The sequence below is a fragment of the Peromyscus californicus genome, unplaced genomic scaffold (genome assembly GCF_007827085.1).
Source record: "Peromyscus californicus insignis strain IS unplaced genomic scaffold, ASM782708v3 Scaffold_3__1_contigs__length_106647218, whole genome shotgun sequence".
In the NCBI taxonomy this organism is placed as follows: Eukaryota; Metazoa; Chordata; class Mammalia; order Rodentia; family Cricetidae; genus Peromyscus; species Peromyscus californicus.
In genome coordinates, this window is record NW_026294551.1 from 5,066,011 (window position 1) to 5,085,002 (window position 18,992).

At 54.6% G+C, this 18,992-nt stretch overlaps 1 protein-coding gene across 2 annotated transcripts in view; it reads right to left on the bottom strand.

Moving 5' to 3' along the window:
• Positions 1-18,992, bottom strand: part of Septin9 (septin 9) — a 172,916-nt gene that overhangs the window by 101,724 nt on the left and 52,200 nt on the right. Inside the window, exon 1 of one of the 2 annotated variants that reach the window (XM_052756971.1) lies at positions 1,194-1,527. The exons of the other annotated variant lie outside the window; for it this stretch is intronic. Within the exon in view, the coding sequence (XP_052612931.1) occupies positions 1,194-1,248 (55 nt within the window). The 5' untranslated portion in view covers positions 1,249-1,527. Of the gene's footprint in view, positions 1-1,193; positions 1,528-18,992 lie in introns of those variants that run through there. 2 annotated transcript variants of the gene reach the window in all.

Genomic DNA, 18,992 nt, shown 5'->3' on the forward strand with positions numbered 1-18,992 from the left:
GGCTCTGGTACCCGAAGAAGTCACCCAACTCAGAGATAAGGCTGACCTCGGGTGGGCTCAGGACAACCCCCCTGGTTCCAACCATGGGACCTGGAGCACCCCCCACTGGTCACTTGCAGGGCTAGGGCTGCTGGCCTGGAAGCTGGCTGGCTGTAACTCTGTGGGGCCCTTCCTCCCTCACTCACAGCCCACCAGAGGGCTCTGCCCAAGGCTGCCTGAGAGCCCCTCAGAGGGGCGGGGGCTCCAGGCCCGGCAGAGTCAGGCCCGCCCCTCGGAAACCCAGCCCCAGACGCGCGCGGGACACCATTGTGTAAGTCTCCCTTTCCACTGGCTTTATTTACTCCGGCAGAGGACGCAGGACTCGGGGCCACGGCACCGGCAGTGGCAATCACGAGGCCTCTGGAAAGCGCGCGCATGCAACCCCAGGGCGGGGGTGGCAGGCCCACCCTTGGAGGAAACGGCCCCCAAGTATCTCTGTACTTTGTAAACTCAGGACAAGAGACGAAAGTGCTGTTCTTGCACTCGCACAGACCCCCTCTGTCCCAAAAGGCTCTTCCCTCACAGACGGATAAAGATGTCCCAGGCTTGGATCTGGGCAATGGGATATCCCACCCTGGACCCTGAGACTCGCCAGGCTGGGATCCCCTTGGATGCATGGGGCCTGCCGGCTGATCAACTTTGGCAGCCCTTGCCAGCCCCGGGAATGGGCTCAGCCCCAAGCCTGGAGCTGGCGTGGGGGAGGGGAGGACGGTCCACCCTGAGGATTCAGCCGCCCACTGGATCCGAGGAGGGGAACTAACTCTCACGCCGGTGAGAGCTGAGGGCGAGCACCCAAAGAAGAAAGCCCACTGGTTTCCAGGGTGGAATTGCACTCCCCGGTGTAGTTCCGAAGTAGTCAAGCCAGCCCTTGAGGAGGCGACAGTCGCTGGGCAAACACAAACAACAATAAAAGGAAGAACACCCCAGAGGCAATGTGAACCTCGGGTCCCCAGGAGGTGCGTGGTTCCCAACTACAGGGTCTATTAGCTACCGGATCCCTTAATGGGGCTCTCCAAGTAGGCAACACAGGGTCCGAGACGCAGAGCCCCGGGGTGAGCAATCCGGGGTCTTGCCTCTCCTGTGCTCACCCCTGTCCCGTCCCAGGCCCGCCTGGAGGCTCCTGCCCAGCTCGCCAAGCGGGGTCGGGCACCCACCTTCAAAGTCTGAAATGATCCCGTCCAGCTGTGCGTTGACCGCGGGGTCGGACATGGTGGCTGGTGCGCAGGGAGTCCCGCGGAGCCCCGGCCCTGCGCGCTCCCGCTCCCAATGCCGAGCTGGCCGCCCGAGCCCCTCGGCCCCCACGGTCGGCTGAATGAATGGGGGAGGAAGGCGGGCGCCGGCCCCTCCCCAAGCACCCGGGCCCCCGCCCCGCCCCCGCCTCCCGGCTGGATCAGGTTCCCGCACCCCGCCGGCCTTGGCGACTCCGCACTGGCTGTTGCGCACGCCTGTCAAAACTGGGCCTGGGGGGGGTTGGAACCAGAGCAGCTTCTACAGGGACTGCGGAGTACCAGGCACACGACCTGAGCTGCCCCCCCTTCTCCCTTCCTGGAGAGTGCCCAGGGGACCGCGACAGACACGGCCTCGGCCCCTCCCCCTCACGCCCCTCCGCGGCCAGATGTGGGCGGATGTGGAGGATGTGGAGGCCGGGCCACAGCAGCGGGCGGGCGCCGAGGGGGACGAGATTCCTCCCCTTCCCTGGGCGCAGTGTTCTTGCTGCCGGAGGTTTTATTTATGCAGCCAAAGTTCGTGAGCGCCTCCTTCATGTAAGAGCACCGGGCCTGCAAGGGTTAAGCGGCAGCGCTGGGCCAGTGCGTGTCCACAGGACCCTACACTATTGACTACTGAGCTGAGGGTCCCGGGAGTCCCCCAGCATCCAATACATCGAGGACTGCTACCCCCTTGCACTCCCGGGGGTCGCTGCTGCACCCTCTGGGTGCGGTGCTGGAGAAGGCATAGGGCAGGGAGAGGCGGCCCTTCAGAAGAATCGTTCCAGCACCCCTCCCCCTCCCGCTGTACGGGCTTCCTGAGTACAGAGAGTGGACCGCGACCTTCCCTCCAGAAGAGAGAACCACAGTTCCTAACATCAGAAGAAAGGAAGAGAGCTGCTCCTGGGCCCCTTCCTCGTCAGTGGGCACCCACAGATTGGCCTTTCTCTGTCCAAGTAGTGTTCACACTTCAGACATCACTGGGCAGTCAGATAAAACCATGGGTTAGACACCGAAGTAAGACACCAGTTACCAGGAAGGGTCCCCAGGGAGGTCGGGGTGTTTCTCCACTTCCTGACTGAGCCAACAAGTTTCCCGTCCACTGTCCAGAGCGCTACCTTAGACCCGGGACCTCTGTGCAGCCAGGGCTGGAAGGAAGGATGCTTAGTAGCGGGTCCCTGCCAAGTGGGTGGGTAGCCCACCCCCTAGCCCTCAGTGGTGACATGTTCGTCCCTGACCTGTCCTGGGTCTGGGTCTGCTCTTTCCCTACTCCAGCGTTCTAAAAGTGTGGTAATGGGGGTGGGCTGGGTCCTGCAGAGGCAGGTGAGGCTTGGGGGGGGGGGGGCCTCTGTAGGAGTAGCGAAGCCTGAGCTAGGTCTGGTGAGATTTTTTTGTTTTGTTTTTAAGCTGCTGGAATACAGTCCTTCCTTCTTCAGAAAATCCACCCCTCCCTCCCTCATGCCTCAGATGGTTTAAACTATTTTCAACCAAGTAAGCTTTGTGGACATGGGAACTGCAAAACCATGGCCATTTAACACACACACACACACACACACACACACACACACACACACACGCACGCACGCACACACGCACGCACGCACGCACGCGCAGGAATCCTTCTGAAGCCTGACTTCCAGGAGCAGTGTGCACCCCTGATGGCTGTTTTGTCTGGACCTGACCCTGCCTGGCAGTCCCACCATCAGCGGGGCTACCTGTCTGTCCTGAGTTTGGGGATGTCGGGGTCCAATCTAAGAAGTTAAGGCCCGTATCACAGAGCCCTGGGAAGATGCCGGGTCCCTGGGACAGCATCCAACCTGGGCGGGTGTTGTTCGCTGGTGTTTTTTATAGAAATCACCTGGTAAGTGGAGACACACCCGTGCGATTGTTCTCCCCAGGGCAAGTGCAGATTAGCAGGGACTAAGTCATTGTTGCTCAGTCGGTATCCATGCAGGGGAGCCAAGCACACCAGTGTTCCAACAGGGAGCCCAGCCAGGGTGCAGGCTTCATGGAGTGTTCCCCTCAGGGACTCCAGAGGACAATGGAAGAAGGAGCTGACTTCCACAGCCAGAACACCCCTTGCCAGAGTGACTGCAGTACTCAAGCTACCCAGCCCTCGGCTTCCTATCCCTTCACTGTGACCGTCAGCCCATAGATCAGACCTGGGAAGTCACTAGATGTCTAAGCTCCTCCATCAGAAAAGCCAAGGCAGGTCTGGCCACCCTCCCAATAGGAAGTCCACCCTTGTGTCTCTTTTCTTTCTGTCCCTAGAGGACATGGGAAACAGCAGGGCACCTCCCTTCTCACCATAATTACCTTCTCCAAACTCCAGGACAATCCAATTGCCACTTGGCTTTGCTCAGCTTGAACCAGTCCCCCACCTCCAATCCCTTTCATCGTCCCCAACTGTCCCCTAGATAGCATGCTTGGCTGTGGCATTCTGGGATTTTTATAAGGCTGGTTGGCCACCCAGTTCCCCCTCCTAGGGTCTTGGGCTGCATAAAGGGGCTCTGGCCTTGAGTGTAGCTGAAGAAAGAAGTGTAGAGCTCAGAGTTCTGTAATCCAGGCTCTAAGAGGAGGCAGGAAACCTAACCAAAGGGATGCTGAGCTCCAAGGGAAATGCACCAAAAGGCTTGCCTGCTCACAGGCGTGTCCCAGCGCCTGTCCACCCCCAAAGACAACATATGATTGCTGGATGCTCAGAATGTGACCAGACACAGCCTACCGGTCTGTGCAGATGTGCTACAGCTGAGGCACATCCCAGAGGTTACCTGGGATCAACATGTGTCCTGGATTCAAAGACCAGATCAAAGATAGAAAAGAAAACAGAGACAAACCCTCTCAAGTCAGAGCAGAGAGGGGCAGCCGCAGCCACAGGCCAAGATTCACCTGGAGCCATATGGCACACAGCCCTGCAGACACCATGAGAGTATGTGGCATGCTGGCCTTGGAGGGAACCACTTTATTGTGTGGTGTGAAGCCAGCCAGTGTGCAGCAGTTAGTACAGCCAGACCCAAGCTAACACCTGACCCATCAGGTCAGAGAGTCCGATGACAAAGACGCCTAAGAAGTCACCTGGTGCAGGTGGTGGGCTGGACTGCTCAGGCAGGCAGCTGTCTTGGAGGAGGGACTAGAACGGGACTAGCCGACTTGCAGAGATGGGAGTGCCGTCAGACCCTTTTTTTCTCTCCTTTCCTTTTTTTTGGGGGGTGGGGGGACTGCATGGGAAGAAGCCTACAGGTTCAGTCCTGGGGAGCACGAAAAGCCTGGGAAAGAGGGTGCAGGAAAGGCTTGCGGAAACAGCCGCTTGGCGTGCACTTCAGGATCCCTGACCCCTGAGCCCAGGTACAGCCTCAGCCGGAAGCGACTCAGCAGTGGGGGTGGCCTCCTCAGGGAGGTCGTGGCTCCCTGCCCAGCACTATTGCGCCTTTGGAACAGGATGCTCCAGTGAGTGACAGGACCGGCCTTCTCATAGTCCGACTGCTCAAGGGTAGAACCCGTACAGCTCATCTCCATGTGGGCCTGTCACACTGCAGGTACACTACAAGTGGACTTTGTTTGGAACCTTACACAGCCCCTAAGCTGTGGAAGTCACCATCTTGGCAAATAGACCCACTGTGGTCTACCTGATGCTCAAGCCAAGGGTCTACAAATCCTCTTCCATCATCCTCAACATCAAATGGCTGGCCAGGGTACCACGGGAACGTCTGGGGACCAGGATAACCACCCTTCTCTAGTGTCTAGCTAGATGCTATTGAACAATAGCAACCTAAGGGTTTAAAAAAATACTAGCATTTGCAGGACCTGAAGCATTTGCCTACGAGACAGGAGCTCCCATCTTGGCCAGCTCCAAGCTGTCAGTGTGACATCTTAGCCAAAGTCAGGAACACGGCACTTCTCCCACACAGATGTAAACAACCGACTGGGATGTGGCTCAGGAGTCTTCCTTAAATTACTTCAAGTAATTTATTTATTCTAAATTATGTTTATTAATTTTGTGTGGGTGTGCATACACATGCACCACAACATGTATGGAGGGTCAGCGGGAGTCAGTTCTCTCCTTCTACCATGCAGGTTTTGGGGACTGAATCCAGATCATTAGGCACAGCAGCAAACGCCTTTACTGGCTGAACCATCTCACTGGCCCTACATAATTCGCTTTACTAATCTAGGAATGCATTTTTCTTTATTTACTCTGGTTTGTTTGTTTTTTAGACAGGGTCTCATTGTGCAGCATAGGCTGGCTTGGAACACACTCTGTAGCCCAAACTGTGACAATCATCTCAGTGTATGGACATACCACAGTTTACTCGTCACTCAGGAGACGCTTGCGACGATTCTGCCTTTGGGCTGCCGTAAACATCATCAGTGCTTCAGTGCACATGGAGGTACATGTGTGCTCGCACCCCTGCCTTTGGCTCTTTGGGGGTAGACTCTGAAGTAGAGTGGCAAGACCGTGTGATAATTCTATATAATTTAATTTTAAACAATAACTCATATGTTTTGCTCTTCTTTAAACTTATTTCATGTGTAAGAGTGTTTGCCTAGATGTATGTCTGTGAACCCTGTGCACGCAGGAGCCCATGGAGGTCAGAAAGGGCCATCAGATCCCCCGGAACTGGAGTTATCGATGGTTGTGAGCTGCTGTGTGGGTCCTGGGAACCGAACCCAGGTCTTCTGAAGAGCAGCACTGAGCCATCTCTCTAGCTCCTGTAATTTATTCCTAATTTGACAAATCCCTCTAGTTACATCTATAACTATGTATCTAATTTTACATTATGTCATACAGAATTGAAGAGCAGCAGAGTAGCAGCTCCTGATTCCTCCTCTGACTGCCTTGGCCCTCCCCTCCCCCACGCTCCCCCATGCTCCCCCAGCTCCTGACTGACCACCAACTTTCACTCTCCCTTCCATCCTCCAGGCACCCACTGCCAGGCTCCCAAGCTTAGCTCGGATGACCCATGGGCCTCACCCACACGGTACAAACCCCCACCACCTGTTCCAGCTTCTCTGGCCTCATCCACTCCCTAAGTCCACTGGCCTCCCCTCTGTTCCTCATGCTGCCTCCCATCCCAGGACGTCTGTAACAGTCATCTCCTCCACATGGTCATCTCCCCCAACTCTTCCCCACAGTGTCTGTCATTTCAATCTCTGACAACAGAATGGCCATCCACAGTCCCCACCCGCCCACCAAGACCTCAGACAAGCTACCGGGACTCCCCGGCTCGGGTTCAGTTCCACTGAACGGCAATGCACAGTTTTCTTTGCCAGATGACAGAATCTTGTGGGCTCCTGATGGTGGGACTGGTCCAAACAGGCATGAAGGATGAGGAACACTCACACAGACTCTGCACACCACACTGAGCCTCCCCGGTCCAGAAGAAGCAGGATCACTGGCAGAGCGCTGCTTGCACCTGGGCCACTCCAGGCCCTTTCTGTCAGGGCAGTCTCCCAGCTTGGACCACCGAGTCTCCTGCAGGCTGCAACTCTGAATCTTCCCGCGAGGCAGCCCCACGGTAGGCACAGCTGACAAATGTGTGCAGAGGCCACAAAGCCCGTCCACCATCTGCCCAAGACACAAGGCTTCCCTTCACAGACACACATGACTAATCTTCCTTAATTTCCCAGTCCCCAGCTGGGCCTGCCTCACGCTAAACGTTTACAAAAAAGCCTGACCACAGCGCCTGGGCGCTTATCTCCCAGCCAGGGGCTTTTTAAACAAAATACTCATTCCTCTTGCAGGTCTTCTAAATGCAGGCTCTTGAGTCACCCCAGAGGCTCCTGGCCTCAGTGCCCAGCAAATGCTCTGCTCTGGGCTCCAAAGGCACCCCCACCCCATGTCCCCAAGGGCAGCCCCACCATCTCCACTCCAGTGCACAGCTTACAGAAAGAACCCCACATTCCTGACTCCAACAGGACCAAAAACTTCAACCCTGCCTGGCCTGCTTACTTCCAGCTTCCCTTGCAAATCTGAGGGAGTTTTGGTTTTTTTAGACAGAGTAGCCCAGGCTAGCCTTGAAATCTTGATCTTGCTAATCCTCCCTTGTGCTGGGATTACAGATGTGTGCTACCATGCCTAGCTTACCTGAAAAAAATGTCAAGTTAAAAAGACATAAAACCCATAGAACCCTGGGAACAAGAATGAAAGGGCCTCCCAAGAAGGCCCCCTCACCAGTGGGGCCCTGGCCCCTGAGTTCTGAGCATGGGCTTGCCTGAGAGCTTGCCCAGTGAGGACTGATGGTGAATTCAGCCATCAGGATGCCAGAGCCAGCTCAGTTAGTTACAACCCACACGTCAGGGAGACAAGATGCCCTTCTTTCCACTCCTCAGGCATCCTCTATGATCACCTCTATTCAGCCCCCACAACACCACATTCCTACACAAGCTTTGGAATGGACTAACGTCCCCAATGTCCTAGCTTCCCATTGCATGCTGGAAATAGATGTCCCCAGCATCCTGCCCCCCTGAGGCTGGAGATGCAGAGATGGGGAGGGGGGCCAAAGAATGGACACAGCCTTAAACCCGCCTGGGATCTGCAAAGGCACACAGGGACCTTCCAAGCATGCCTAGACTGCCCCTTAGTCTCAGGACAGTAAGCAATTAAGCTACCCAACTTGCCACTCAGGCTGTGCCAGGCACAGACACCTCACCCTGCGATTGCCAGGACTCTTGGCTGGACCCCATCTCCATCAGGGTAGGACAGGCTGTCCCCGGGGGCCGGCAGTGTTCTGGCCTCCCCACCACCACCCTGTCCACAGCAAGCACCCTTGCTCTGTGGGGTCTGAGGCCAGAGGCAGCTTGCCACCACTGCAGTGTGGGGACCAGGGCTGAGTCACCAGCCTGCCCTACTTCCACGTCAGCACAGTTCAGGGTAAGAAGAAAACATTTATTTTTAAAGTCACCACAGTTACCCCAGTGATACCATCCCCAGGGAGCACCTCCCCACTTCACCCCGCCTATGCCCCTGCCAGCCCCAAGGTGGGACCCCCACAGGCAGACAGAGAGATGACTCAGTTGGGAACAGAAACCCTTCCTTACTCTTCTGCACCTCACAGAGGGGCTGCAAGGCTTACCTGCCCCCCACAGTCCTGCTGGAACTCATCCCGTCCCCCCCCCCCCCCCCCCGCCTGACTGTCACACCTGACCCTGATGCCGTCCACTCTACTCCCCACACCTGACCCTGACGCCGTCCACTCTACTCCCCACACCTGACCCTGACGCCGTCCACTCTACTCCCCACACCTGACCCTGACGCCGTCCACTCTACTCCCCACACCTGACCCTGACGCCGCCCACTCTACTCCCCACACCTGACCCTGACGCCGTCCACTCTACTCTTGAACACTCACAGAGATGGAAGTCTCAGTAACTAGCAATGCTGTTCATGCTGCCTTTGGCCATTTTTGACCTTTAAAAAGAGATGGACGCTGGGTACAGCAGCATAGGCCTATAATCCCAGCACTCAGGAATCGGGCAGGAGGATAAGAAATTCAAGGCGAACTTTAGCTATATAGTGAGTTTAAGGCTATCCTAGACTATAGGAGACCTTTTTTTTTTTTTTTTAAGACAAATTAAAAAAGAGATAGTGGCTGAGGCTGGACCTGGTGGTGGTACTGCATTTGCTGAGCAGGTAGGAGACTCTAGGTTCCATCCCAAGCACAGCAAACAAACAGGGCTGGGCAGGCAGCTCAGCTGGTACAGCACTTGCCCAGCCTACATGCAGCCCTGGGTTCAAACCACACCATTCTGTAAAACTAGCACAGTGATGGAACCCTCTAATCCCAGCCCTTGGGAGGCGGAGGCAGGAGGATCAGGAGTTCAAGATCATCCTCAGCTACACATCGGTTTGGGCCACATGAGACCCTGTCTCAAAAAGAAAATGGGAGGGAGTAGGGAGTGCTGGAGTGCGGCACACACCCAGGAGCAGCATGAGTTCTCAGTCTCACCTCCTGGGAGGTTTGCATCCCTGCCTGCTGTGACCACCTGAAGGGGGGAGGCGGGGGGGGGGGGGGGGGAGAGGGTGGGGACGTGAGATGGGGGAAGATGGAGAGGTCAGGCTGAGCGGTGCAGTAACCCACAGAACCAGACATCAACTTTGCTCTTCGCTGAACAGCCAGTAGGGCGGAAGTCGGACTGTGCATTACTGGAAGCTCATCCTGGGGTCCCAGATTTGGGAGCATCAGCCCCCATAGTCGGGAGTAGATAAGACATGAGTGTCTATAGTGGCAACCTGCCTATAGGAACTTCAACTCTCCCCCTCCTTACCCACAAGAGATGCCAGATCAAGCTGGGAAGCCAAAAGGAGGAGGTCTTAGCTGTGAAGGACTGGCATTCCATCTGCTGGTGTCCAGGAGGCAATGGTTTGGACCTGGAGTCTGCACATAAGCCCCAAGACCTCCTAAGAGCAGCGGGTGGTCATGGTGACTCTCTCAGATACATCTGGACTCAGTTTCTTTCTTGGCCAATGTAATGGTTAATCTCAATCGTCTACTTGATGAGAACTAGAATAATCTGGGAGAAGACCCTCCAAGAATGCCTATCAGGTGATCTTGATTTGGTTGGGTTGGGAAAACCTACCCACTGTGGGTGGTACCATTCCCTAGGGCGGGATCCCAAACTGTACAAAAAGGAGGAGGTGGGCTGCTGAGGTGGCTTGGCGGGTGAAGGTGCTTGCCTTTAAGCCCAATAACGGAGGTGATCCCTGGGACCCACACGGTCGAGGGAGAAAAGTGACTCAGCAAACTGTCCCCTGACCTCCACATGTGTGAAATGCCATGCACATGCAGTGCACATACTTAATTTAAAAAGACGAGAGAGAGAGAGAGAGAGAGAGAGAGAGAGAGAGAGAGAGAGAGAGAGAGAGAGAGAGTTGAGCTGAGCACAAGTATCCAATGCTCTTTGCTTGACTTTGGATCAGTGTGACCTGCTGCCCAGAGCTCCTCACCATGAGGGACTGTCCCCTTGAACTGTGACCCCAAACAAACACTTTCTCCCTTAAGTCATTTCTGTTCAGTATCCTATCACAGCAACAAAAGGAACTCAGAGGGTCTGTGAGCCCGGGAACCAGATATTCTAGGCTTTTCCCTGAGGGCAGAGCCAGGCGCGGGGGGCGGGGGGGGGGGGGGGGGGGCTGCTTAGCTGTGGCCACTCACTCAGAAGGGCTGTTGGAGGAGGCATGAATAATCAAAGGACGGTCTGAGTGGCTGGAGTCCTCCACGTTCCCTGTCCACCAAACACTGGTGTTTCCTGCTACGACCCACACCCCAAACTTCCACAGTGATTCTGTGTGAGAAAGTGGCAGCCGGTTTAGGCCGGTTTAGGCCAGTCTCCCTCGGACAGGCAGCCTCAGTCCAGGCCCCTGACCTGCCTGGGAAACAGGATGGGGAGATGGGGGAGCAGTAGGCGGGGCCCTGGGGATAATCGGGAGCTGCTTTCTCTGGTTGGCTGTGCCTTTCTTGCCCTGAGTGTAGCTGGAAGCCCCAGGCAGCCTAAATGAGCCATTTGTCCCTGATGTGAAGCGACCTCCGGGACTAATGAGTTCGCTGCTAACACACCCAGCTCCTGCTCTGTCCCTGTTCCCCAGCGTGAGTCACAGCCGGATGACTGCAGACCGAGGGACCTTGCCAGAGGCTTGCCAGCTCTGCCAAGCAGTCTGAGCAGAGAGAGGCCAACACAAATGGCAAAGAACCAGACCCACAGCCTGGGAACCCACACACCACCGCTGCTGCTCTATACCTGGGAGTCCTCCATATTTGGGGATTGCTCCTCCAGGCAACCCCCGGCTCCTCAGGGCTGACCAGGGAACAGACAGTTTTACTGGAGTCTCGTACAATAGAGAGCTGAAAGAGTGACCTAACAGGTGACAGACCAGTAGGAAACAAGCCAGCCATGGACTCTGGGGGTCAATTAACACTGTCACACTTTGGGGTCCAAGTCCCTGGGATGTTACCACATCAGACAGGATTCAGAGCTTTGTTAATTAGTAGTAAGGGCATTGGGTGGGTCACAACTCACTATGATTCCAGCTCCAAGGGACTGACACCCCTCTCTGGCTTCTGTGGGCACCCACATCAGGGCACACACATAGAGAGAGAGATGAATAAATCTTTTTTAAAAATAAAATAAGGGGCGGAGAGATTTTGGAGCACTGGCTGCTCTTGGAGATAACCCAGATTCAGTTCTCAGCACACGGCAGTTCATTTCCAGAGGAGTTGACACCCTCTTATAGGCCAAGGGCATTGCACACACATGTACACGACAGCAAAACATTCATACATAGAAAATCAAAATAGATTTTTTTTTTTTTTTGAGACAGGATTTCTCTGTGTAGCCCAGACTGTCCTGGAACTCACTCTTTAGACCAGACTAGCCTCAAACTCAGAAATAAGCTTGCCTCTGCCTCCCAAGTGCTGGGATTAAAGGCGTGCACCACCACTGCCCGGCTTAAATCTTTTTTTTTTTAAGTACTGTCCCTGTCCATTCCCCCAAACCCTTCACCCCTACACCTTCCCTCTTCACTTTATGCACCAGGCTTCCAAGCTGATGGTGTGAGGACCTTCCTAAAACACAGGCTGTCTGGCTTGATGCCGGCCCCTCAAGGTCAGGAGCGCAGGGCTGCACACACCCAAGTGGAACTTTGGGCCCTTGAGGCATCATTTCCCAGGAGGTCAAAATAGGCGCTCCAGCCTGGAGGCACTGGGTGAGCACCCCACCCACCAGGCGAGCACCCCAACAAACACACCCACAGGCTGACCCGATCTAGACAGTCCCTCATTGAGACTGTCTTTTCCAAGTGAGTCTAGACTGTGTCAAGTTAACAATTAGAACTACCCATCACATTTAGTCTCTTACTTCACAGGACTCCCAGCAGGGTCTGACCAGGGGAGGCAAGAAGCCAGGACTGAAACTGGCCTTGACTTAGGTCCTGCCAGCCAGGTGGGCCACCTCTCTGCTCTTGTGGCTTACACCAGGGAGACATTCCCCACCTTCAGGAGTAGGGCAGGGACATTCCCAGACAGGGCCATGTCTATGTTGGGTCGACACTGGCTGTAGGGACCACAGAGCCTGAGTCCCGGTGGCTTGGCCTGGCCCCAGGCTGCCGTTTCAGGCCTGTGAGTGCACGGCTGGGCAGGGTGGCATAGCCGAAGAACAGGAAGTTACCCTGGCGTGATGCCGGCCCCTCAAGGTCAGAAGCGCAGGGCTGTACACAGACCCAAGTGGAACCTTGGGCCTTTGAGGCATCATTTCCCAGGAGGTCAAAATAGGTGCTCTAGCCCGAGGAGCCACCATGTGAGGACCCCCGATAGAGGAAGAAAAAAGCTAATGAAACCTGTGAGGGGCACAGGATCTCCCCGGTCATCAGCAGGGCCCATGGAGATGGAGGTCTGACCACTTGCTTATCAATAATCTAGAATATCCATCCAAAAAAACCTCAGTGTTGTCATACTGAAACCTAAAATGTCAGAGCCTATGGCACCCTTCTGCAGAACCATGTCACTTCCATGACACCCACTCCTCGTCCCACCTACCAGCTGAGCCGCAACCACTGGACAGCACAGAGCAGCTGCCACCTGCCCATTACAAGTCTACTGTTCAGGGTAAGAGGGACCCCCACACCACATGACTGTCCCCACTCTGCACACAGGAAAGGAGCCTTGGTGCACACGGCAGACTCTTGTTTGCCCAACCTTTTCTATAGTTACAGGAGCACTCACTGTGCAAAGAGCTGGTCAGCTAAACAGGCCATGTCTCAGCCACCCCAACTGCATGGGATGGCCATGCAGCTAGGCCAAGGCCGGCAGAGGAGGACAAGAAAAGTTCAAGTACTGAATTTTCAAGCCACACTCTTAAAATGAAAAGCACTGTTCAGTCCCGTCTCCTGTCCTGTCTTCCATTCTCCCTGGCTGGGATGCAGTCACACTGGGTCCTGAATGCTCTGGGCCACCAACGGCCTAAACCTGATCAAGGACACAAAAGAAAGCAACTTGTCTTGCTGAAGTATCTGTCATTTTAGCTTATTATCATCATCATCATCATTAGTAGTAGTATTCACGGTCAGAGGGTCCTCTGATACATTATGGGGCCACCACCCCACTAGGCTGAGAGCTGCTCAAGGACAAGGTGGGGGTCTTAAGCATTGAGCAATATTGGCACAGGAAACAGCAAAAGGAATAGCCATGTGAGTCCAAGGCATGATTTGTCTTTTCAGACTGGAAATAACAGCCTTCACCTAACAGAGAACACAGCTAACCCAAGAGGGTGGCAGGCGACAAACACAAATGTGCCCACATGCGGCAGGGGACACACAGATCATGAGAGAGACAGGCATGTCAGATGGGAGCTTGGCAGGAAGGAGCCAGGCGCTTCAGGGAGGATGCACGCCCCAGCATGGGGGGCGTGCTAAGGCCTGAGCTTGGCATCAGACTCCATCCACGGGGCACTGGGATCTTTCTACGTTGCCACTGACCAACCCAGACACTGAGGCAAGGACACCTAGCTTGAAGAGGTCCATGATAGCACGCTTTTGGATGTGGTCACTTTGGGATCTGAAGCAGACGGTTTGACCCCTCATTTAACAGGCGTGAGACCCGTTCCGAGCCAGGTAAGGTCTGCCAAGGACAGTGGGAGGCAGCGGGGAGCTGGTGGACAGACTTCAGAGCCAGGATTGAAACCCGATCCTAACACCGCCTGTGTGCTCTAGCAGTGCAGAAGGTGCTCTGGATGGGCATATGGAGCGGGCAGCGGCGGGAAATCCTGAAAATGAGACTTGAAATTTGGCAGAGACTCCAGAAGTAAACAAGAATGCAAGTTAGTTCAGGGAGCACATCTGTCATCCCTACTCTCAGAAGGCTGAGGCAGGAGGACTGCTGCCAGTCTGAGGCTTCATAGTAAGTTCCAGGGTAGTCTGGGCTACAGAGAGAGACTATGTCGTGGTTCCAATGTGAAATGTCTCCCATAGGTTCATGTGTTCAAACAGTTGGTCCCAGATGGTGGCATCGTTTGGGAAGGCTGTGGACTCTTTAAGGGGCGGAACCTTGCTAGAGGAAGTATGTCATTGGGGGGCAGGCCTTGAAGTTTATAGTTGCCCCTGCTTCCTGTTCTCTCCCTGCTTTCTGTTAGTACAATGTGACCAGCTGGACTTAACGGTCCTGTCACCGTGCCTTCCCAGCAAGGATGAACTGTGTCCCCCTGGAACCGTAAACCAAAATACTAAACCCTTAACTAACATACCCTGACTTTAGAGTAGACCCCCAGACAGATGACGGACAGAGGTGCGCAGAGGAACGGACGCAGTCTGGGGCTAGTGCTGAGCCTGGGGTCACAGTGATCTCAGCTTTGTCACAGTCAGCACAGGGCAGGAAAAGGTAATGGGGAGCCACTGCAGGTGTGGAACAAGGAACAACGAGTGAGCGTGTGTCAGCATGACAGCCCAGCCACAGGGGTGCCTCCTCTTTCTTCCCGGGACTCCAAGAATACCTACTCAGGATAGAGACCTTGGCTTCCTCTTCTCCCTGCCTGACCCAGATGACTCTCCAGGCAATGTGAGCCAGCTCACTGTCCTGCCCTGTGCTCAGAGCATGGCATGCATACATGTCAGGAAACATCAGCTCTGTCCTGCATATCCCAGAGAAGGGCACCCAGTTGACTTCCTAGATATCTGACCAACCTGTCTGGAAGCCACTGCCCAGGAGCCCAGGAGGCAGGGAGCCATCCTGGCCTGAGCCCCTACTTAGAGAACCAGAATGGGGCCAAAATGGTAGGGAGGGTATTTGGGGGACAAGGGGGAGAAAGGAATGTCAAGGGAGGAGGAAGGAACACAAGGAGTGGGGGTGGGGTGAACTATAAACAAGAGATGGCAGAACAACCACTGGGCCTCCCCGTCCCCAGGGACTCGCACCTGTCACCTGGTTCAACAGATGCTCTGTTACATGCTGCAAGGCAGCTGCCCCATGGTCCCCCTTCCTCATGGTGGAATACGGGCAGAGGGCACAGGAGCCCCAAGCTCCCAACAGTGGGTGTCAGCACTGGGTCTGGACCACACCCCCAGCTCCCATGGCCACCCCTGCTGGGTCTCTAGAGGCGGCAGTGGGCCCAGAGGCTTTACGGTGAGGTGCCCTCCACTACAAGGAGGCACATCAGAGTCCCACAAAACACCAGGGATGTCTTGTGTTAGAGAAATTGGTGAGGTCAAGACAGAACTCTACCACCAAGTTACATCCACAGCCCTATGGAGTTTGGGTATTTTGTTGGAGTTGCTTGTTTGGCTGGTTGATTTGGATAGTAGATATTTCGTGTGTTGGTTTTCCTCAAGAATGGCAACTCAGGGCTGGACCACAGGGACAGGGCCAAGGATACTTCTCAGCCCTCCTGGGCCTGCTCGGCTTGACCCCAATCTCTTGTCCTGAAGGCCTTTCTGGTGTGGATGGGGCCAAGGGTCTCCCCCACAGGTGGGAGGTCCATGGGACGCACAGATTTGGATCCCTTCTTGGGGTCTTTGCCTGCCTGCAGCTCTGTGGTACAGATGAACAGTTCAGCAGTCAGGCGCCAGCCGGTGTTGGCCAATGTGCTGAAGGAGGAGCTCAGCGCCGCCCACCAGGGAGGGACAGCCGCACTGATCCTCTGCACGTGGCACTCTGCACATGTGGCTGACAATCACGGACACAGCCTGCCGGGGCGTCGGGCGCACAAGCCCACCAGCAGCAGGGTGTTGGTCGTCCCCAGCTGCTCCCCTGACGCCACATGGAGTTAGCATCCAAGAGGGGACCAGGGAGCCTTGTCTTCATGGTCAGACACCCAAAGAGGGACACAGGACCACAGGATATAGTCAGGCAGATCCGCCGAAGCCATCAGGTGCTTGGGAAGCACGGGTGTTTTCTCGAGCAAAGCACGGCCAGTTAGGCAAGTAACTGGCTCAAAAACCATCCTGAGGGCTGTGGGGGTAACAGCTGGTTGAGGGCTTGCCTGGCATACGTGGAACTTTGGGTTCAATCCCAGCACTGGTGGGTCATAAACTGGGTGCACTGCTGCACACCTCTAATCCCAGCACCTGGTAGGAGGCAGGGGGATCAGAAGTCCAGTGTGATTCTCAGCTACGTGGGAGTTCAAGGCCAGCCTGACCTACAAGAGACTAAGAGAGGGGGAGAGAGGAAGGGAGGGAGGAAGAGAGAGGGTAGATAATTAGATAAGGTTTCTTGGTTTTGAGATGAGCATGGTGCCCCACCTCTGTAACCCCAGCACTTGACGACAGGGTAACTGTTAAGAATTCTAGTCCAGCCTGTACTACAGAGACCTTATCAAAAAAAAAAAAAAAGAAAGAAAGAAAAAAAGAAAAAAGAAAGAAAGAAAGAAAAGAAAAAGAAATTAAGTTAAACCGTAAAACTCCCTCTTGATCCCTTCCTGGCCTTGTGTAAGAAGCTGGCATTTGGAGATGCTCAGAGCAGGGTGGGAATCTTGGCCACTGCCAATTTGTGGAGCCCGTATGTGATTCCATGTCTTTAAATACCACTTCCCGTCGACCCTCTGCCCACATCTCAGTGAGATGCCACCAGCGGGGTGCCAGCCTGGGTTGAGTAGGCGGTTGGCACAAAGGACAGCGATCAACGTCCCTGACTACTATGTATCAAGGAGACACTAGACCTTTCCTGTAGCAGACATGATCGGTCAATGTTTGTCCACTCACGGTGAGGGGCATAGGAAGGGCAGCCAGAGCCAGCAGGCCCCTCACCTGCTCTTCCCAAGGCAACCAGGGAGGAGAAATGACCTGCTCAAGGGGCGCTTCCTCGCCTGTCAGCTGTAGAGAGCCGCACCTCCCCAGCCAGCCCACAGGCCGTGAGCAGCGTGGTGTGACCACAGGCGGGGCTGGAGAGGCTGGGCATGAACCCAACCGCCATGTCCAGGGTCATTCAGTCTCCTGCTGGAAAGGGGCTCCAAGCCCAGCAGGAGCTTCGGGAAACTAACTTCCTAGACACCGAGTTCAAAACAAAGGGCCAAGGTTTCTAGAACCTTCCTCGATGCCTTAGCCTCACACTAAAGAGAAGATATCAACTGTGGAATGAGGGACAGACAGGAGGACAGGCCTTGGGCAAGTCCCTTGGCTCCTTAGTGCTTTCGATTTCTCATCTATAAAATGAGGTGGATGCTGTCTCCTTCAAAGGTGCGTCATGACATGAAAAGGCGTTAATGTCTGTAAAGTGCTGTGTTGGCCCAGAGGTTGGGGGACCTCAGCCTGGACAGCTTGCTCACTAGTCTCACGATCGTGAGAGCACACGAATGTGCACAAGTCACACACGAGTCTGCTCTTACTCATGTTAAACCATCTGCTCACACCTTCCCAGAACTTGTTAGAGGTGTTTAATTTCCCAGTCTGGCCTCAGACTGAATGGAGCTGAGGTTCCGTTTCCATAGGAACCAGGGCAGCAGGCTTCCTGTCACCCTGGCATTTGAAAGGAAAGAGCAAGGAGATGGATAACAGGACAGGCCCTGATGACCCTTGAGGGGCCTGGCGGGGAGCCCCACTGCACGCAGATCCTTCAGTATGGGGACACTTGGTGACTCAAACCCTTAGAAGCTAAGAGCCCCACTGTACAGAGAGCTGCTCTGAGGTCCCGCCTCCTCAGCCTCCTCAGCCATCCACAGTGGCCACAGCCCTTCCTTGACACCTCAAGACACCAGCAACTCACGACTTCATGAAACAACTTATTCCACTGATGTTAAGTAAAAATGAGAAAAATCACGTTTTCACACTTTCTAGAACATTCCAAATATCTAGGACTGCTTTGGTGCCTGGGGGAGTTCAAAGGCTCACTCTTTACCCGACAGTCTTCCAGTCTTGTGGCAATAGTGTCCTTCAGCACCCTCTGTTTCTGCAGCCACCTCATCACATGACTCCAGCAGCCTCATCCCTGACACACTCTCCAGTTCTGGGACCACAGAGGGTCTTTCCTGGACCCCCACCAGCCCAACAATCCTCTCTTAGGGCTGAATCTCTGCAGAAGCAGGGACTGTGACCCCTCCAAAAGGTACCAGGAGTTCAGGCTTGAAACAGGGCCTGTGACTGTGACCTTATTTGGAAATGGGGTGTCTATAGATATGGAGTTAAAATGGGGGTATAGCAGAGTGTGTGGGCCTGATCTAACAACCAGAGAAAGGAGAGGATAACTTAGACACAGACACACAAACACAGATACAGACACACACACACACACACACACACACACACACACACACACACACACACACACACAATCATACACTCATACACAGACACATGATTCACACAGGCATACAGACACATATACACAAGACACATGCATACAGTCTCTGTCTCTCTGTGTCTCTGTCTCTGTCTCACACACACACACACACACACACACACAATCATACACTCATACACAGACACATGATTCACACAGGCATACAGACACATATACACAAGACACATGCATACAGTCTCTGTCTCTCTGTGTCTCTGTCTCTGTCACACACACACACACACACACACACACACACACACACACACACACACACACAAAAAGCCAGATGAAACAGAAGAGAAATAGGAGTCATACCACCACAGGCCAAGGGATGCCAAGAATTCCTGGCCCCCACCCCAAGGTGCATCCCCCAGAGCCTCCAAGAGCAGCCAGCTCTGCCCACACCGTCCTTTCAGGCTCGGTCCCCAGAACACTCACAAGACAAGCCTGATGTTTTAGGCAACTGCTTTGTAGCCCAGTACCTGGCAGTCCCCCA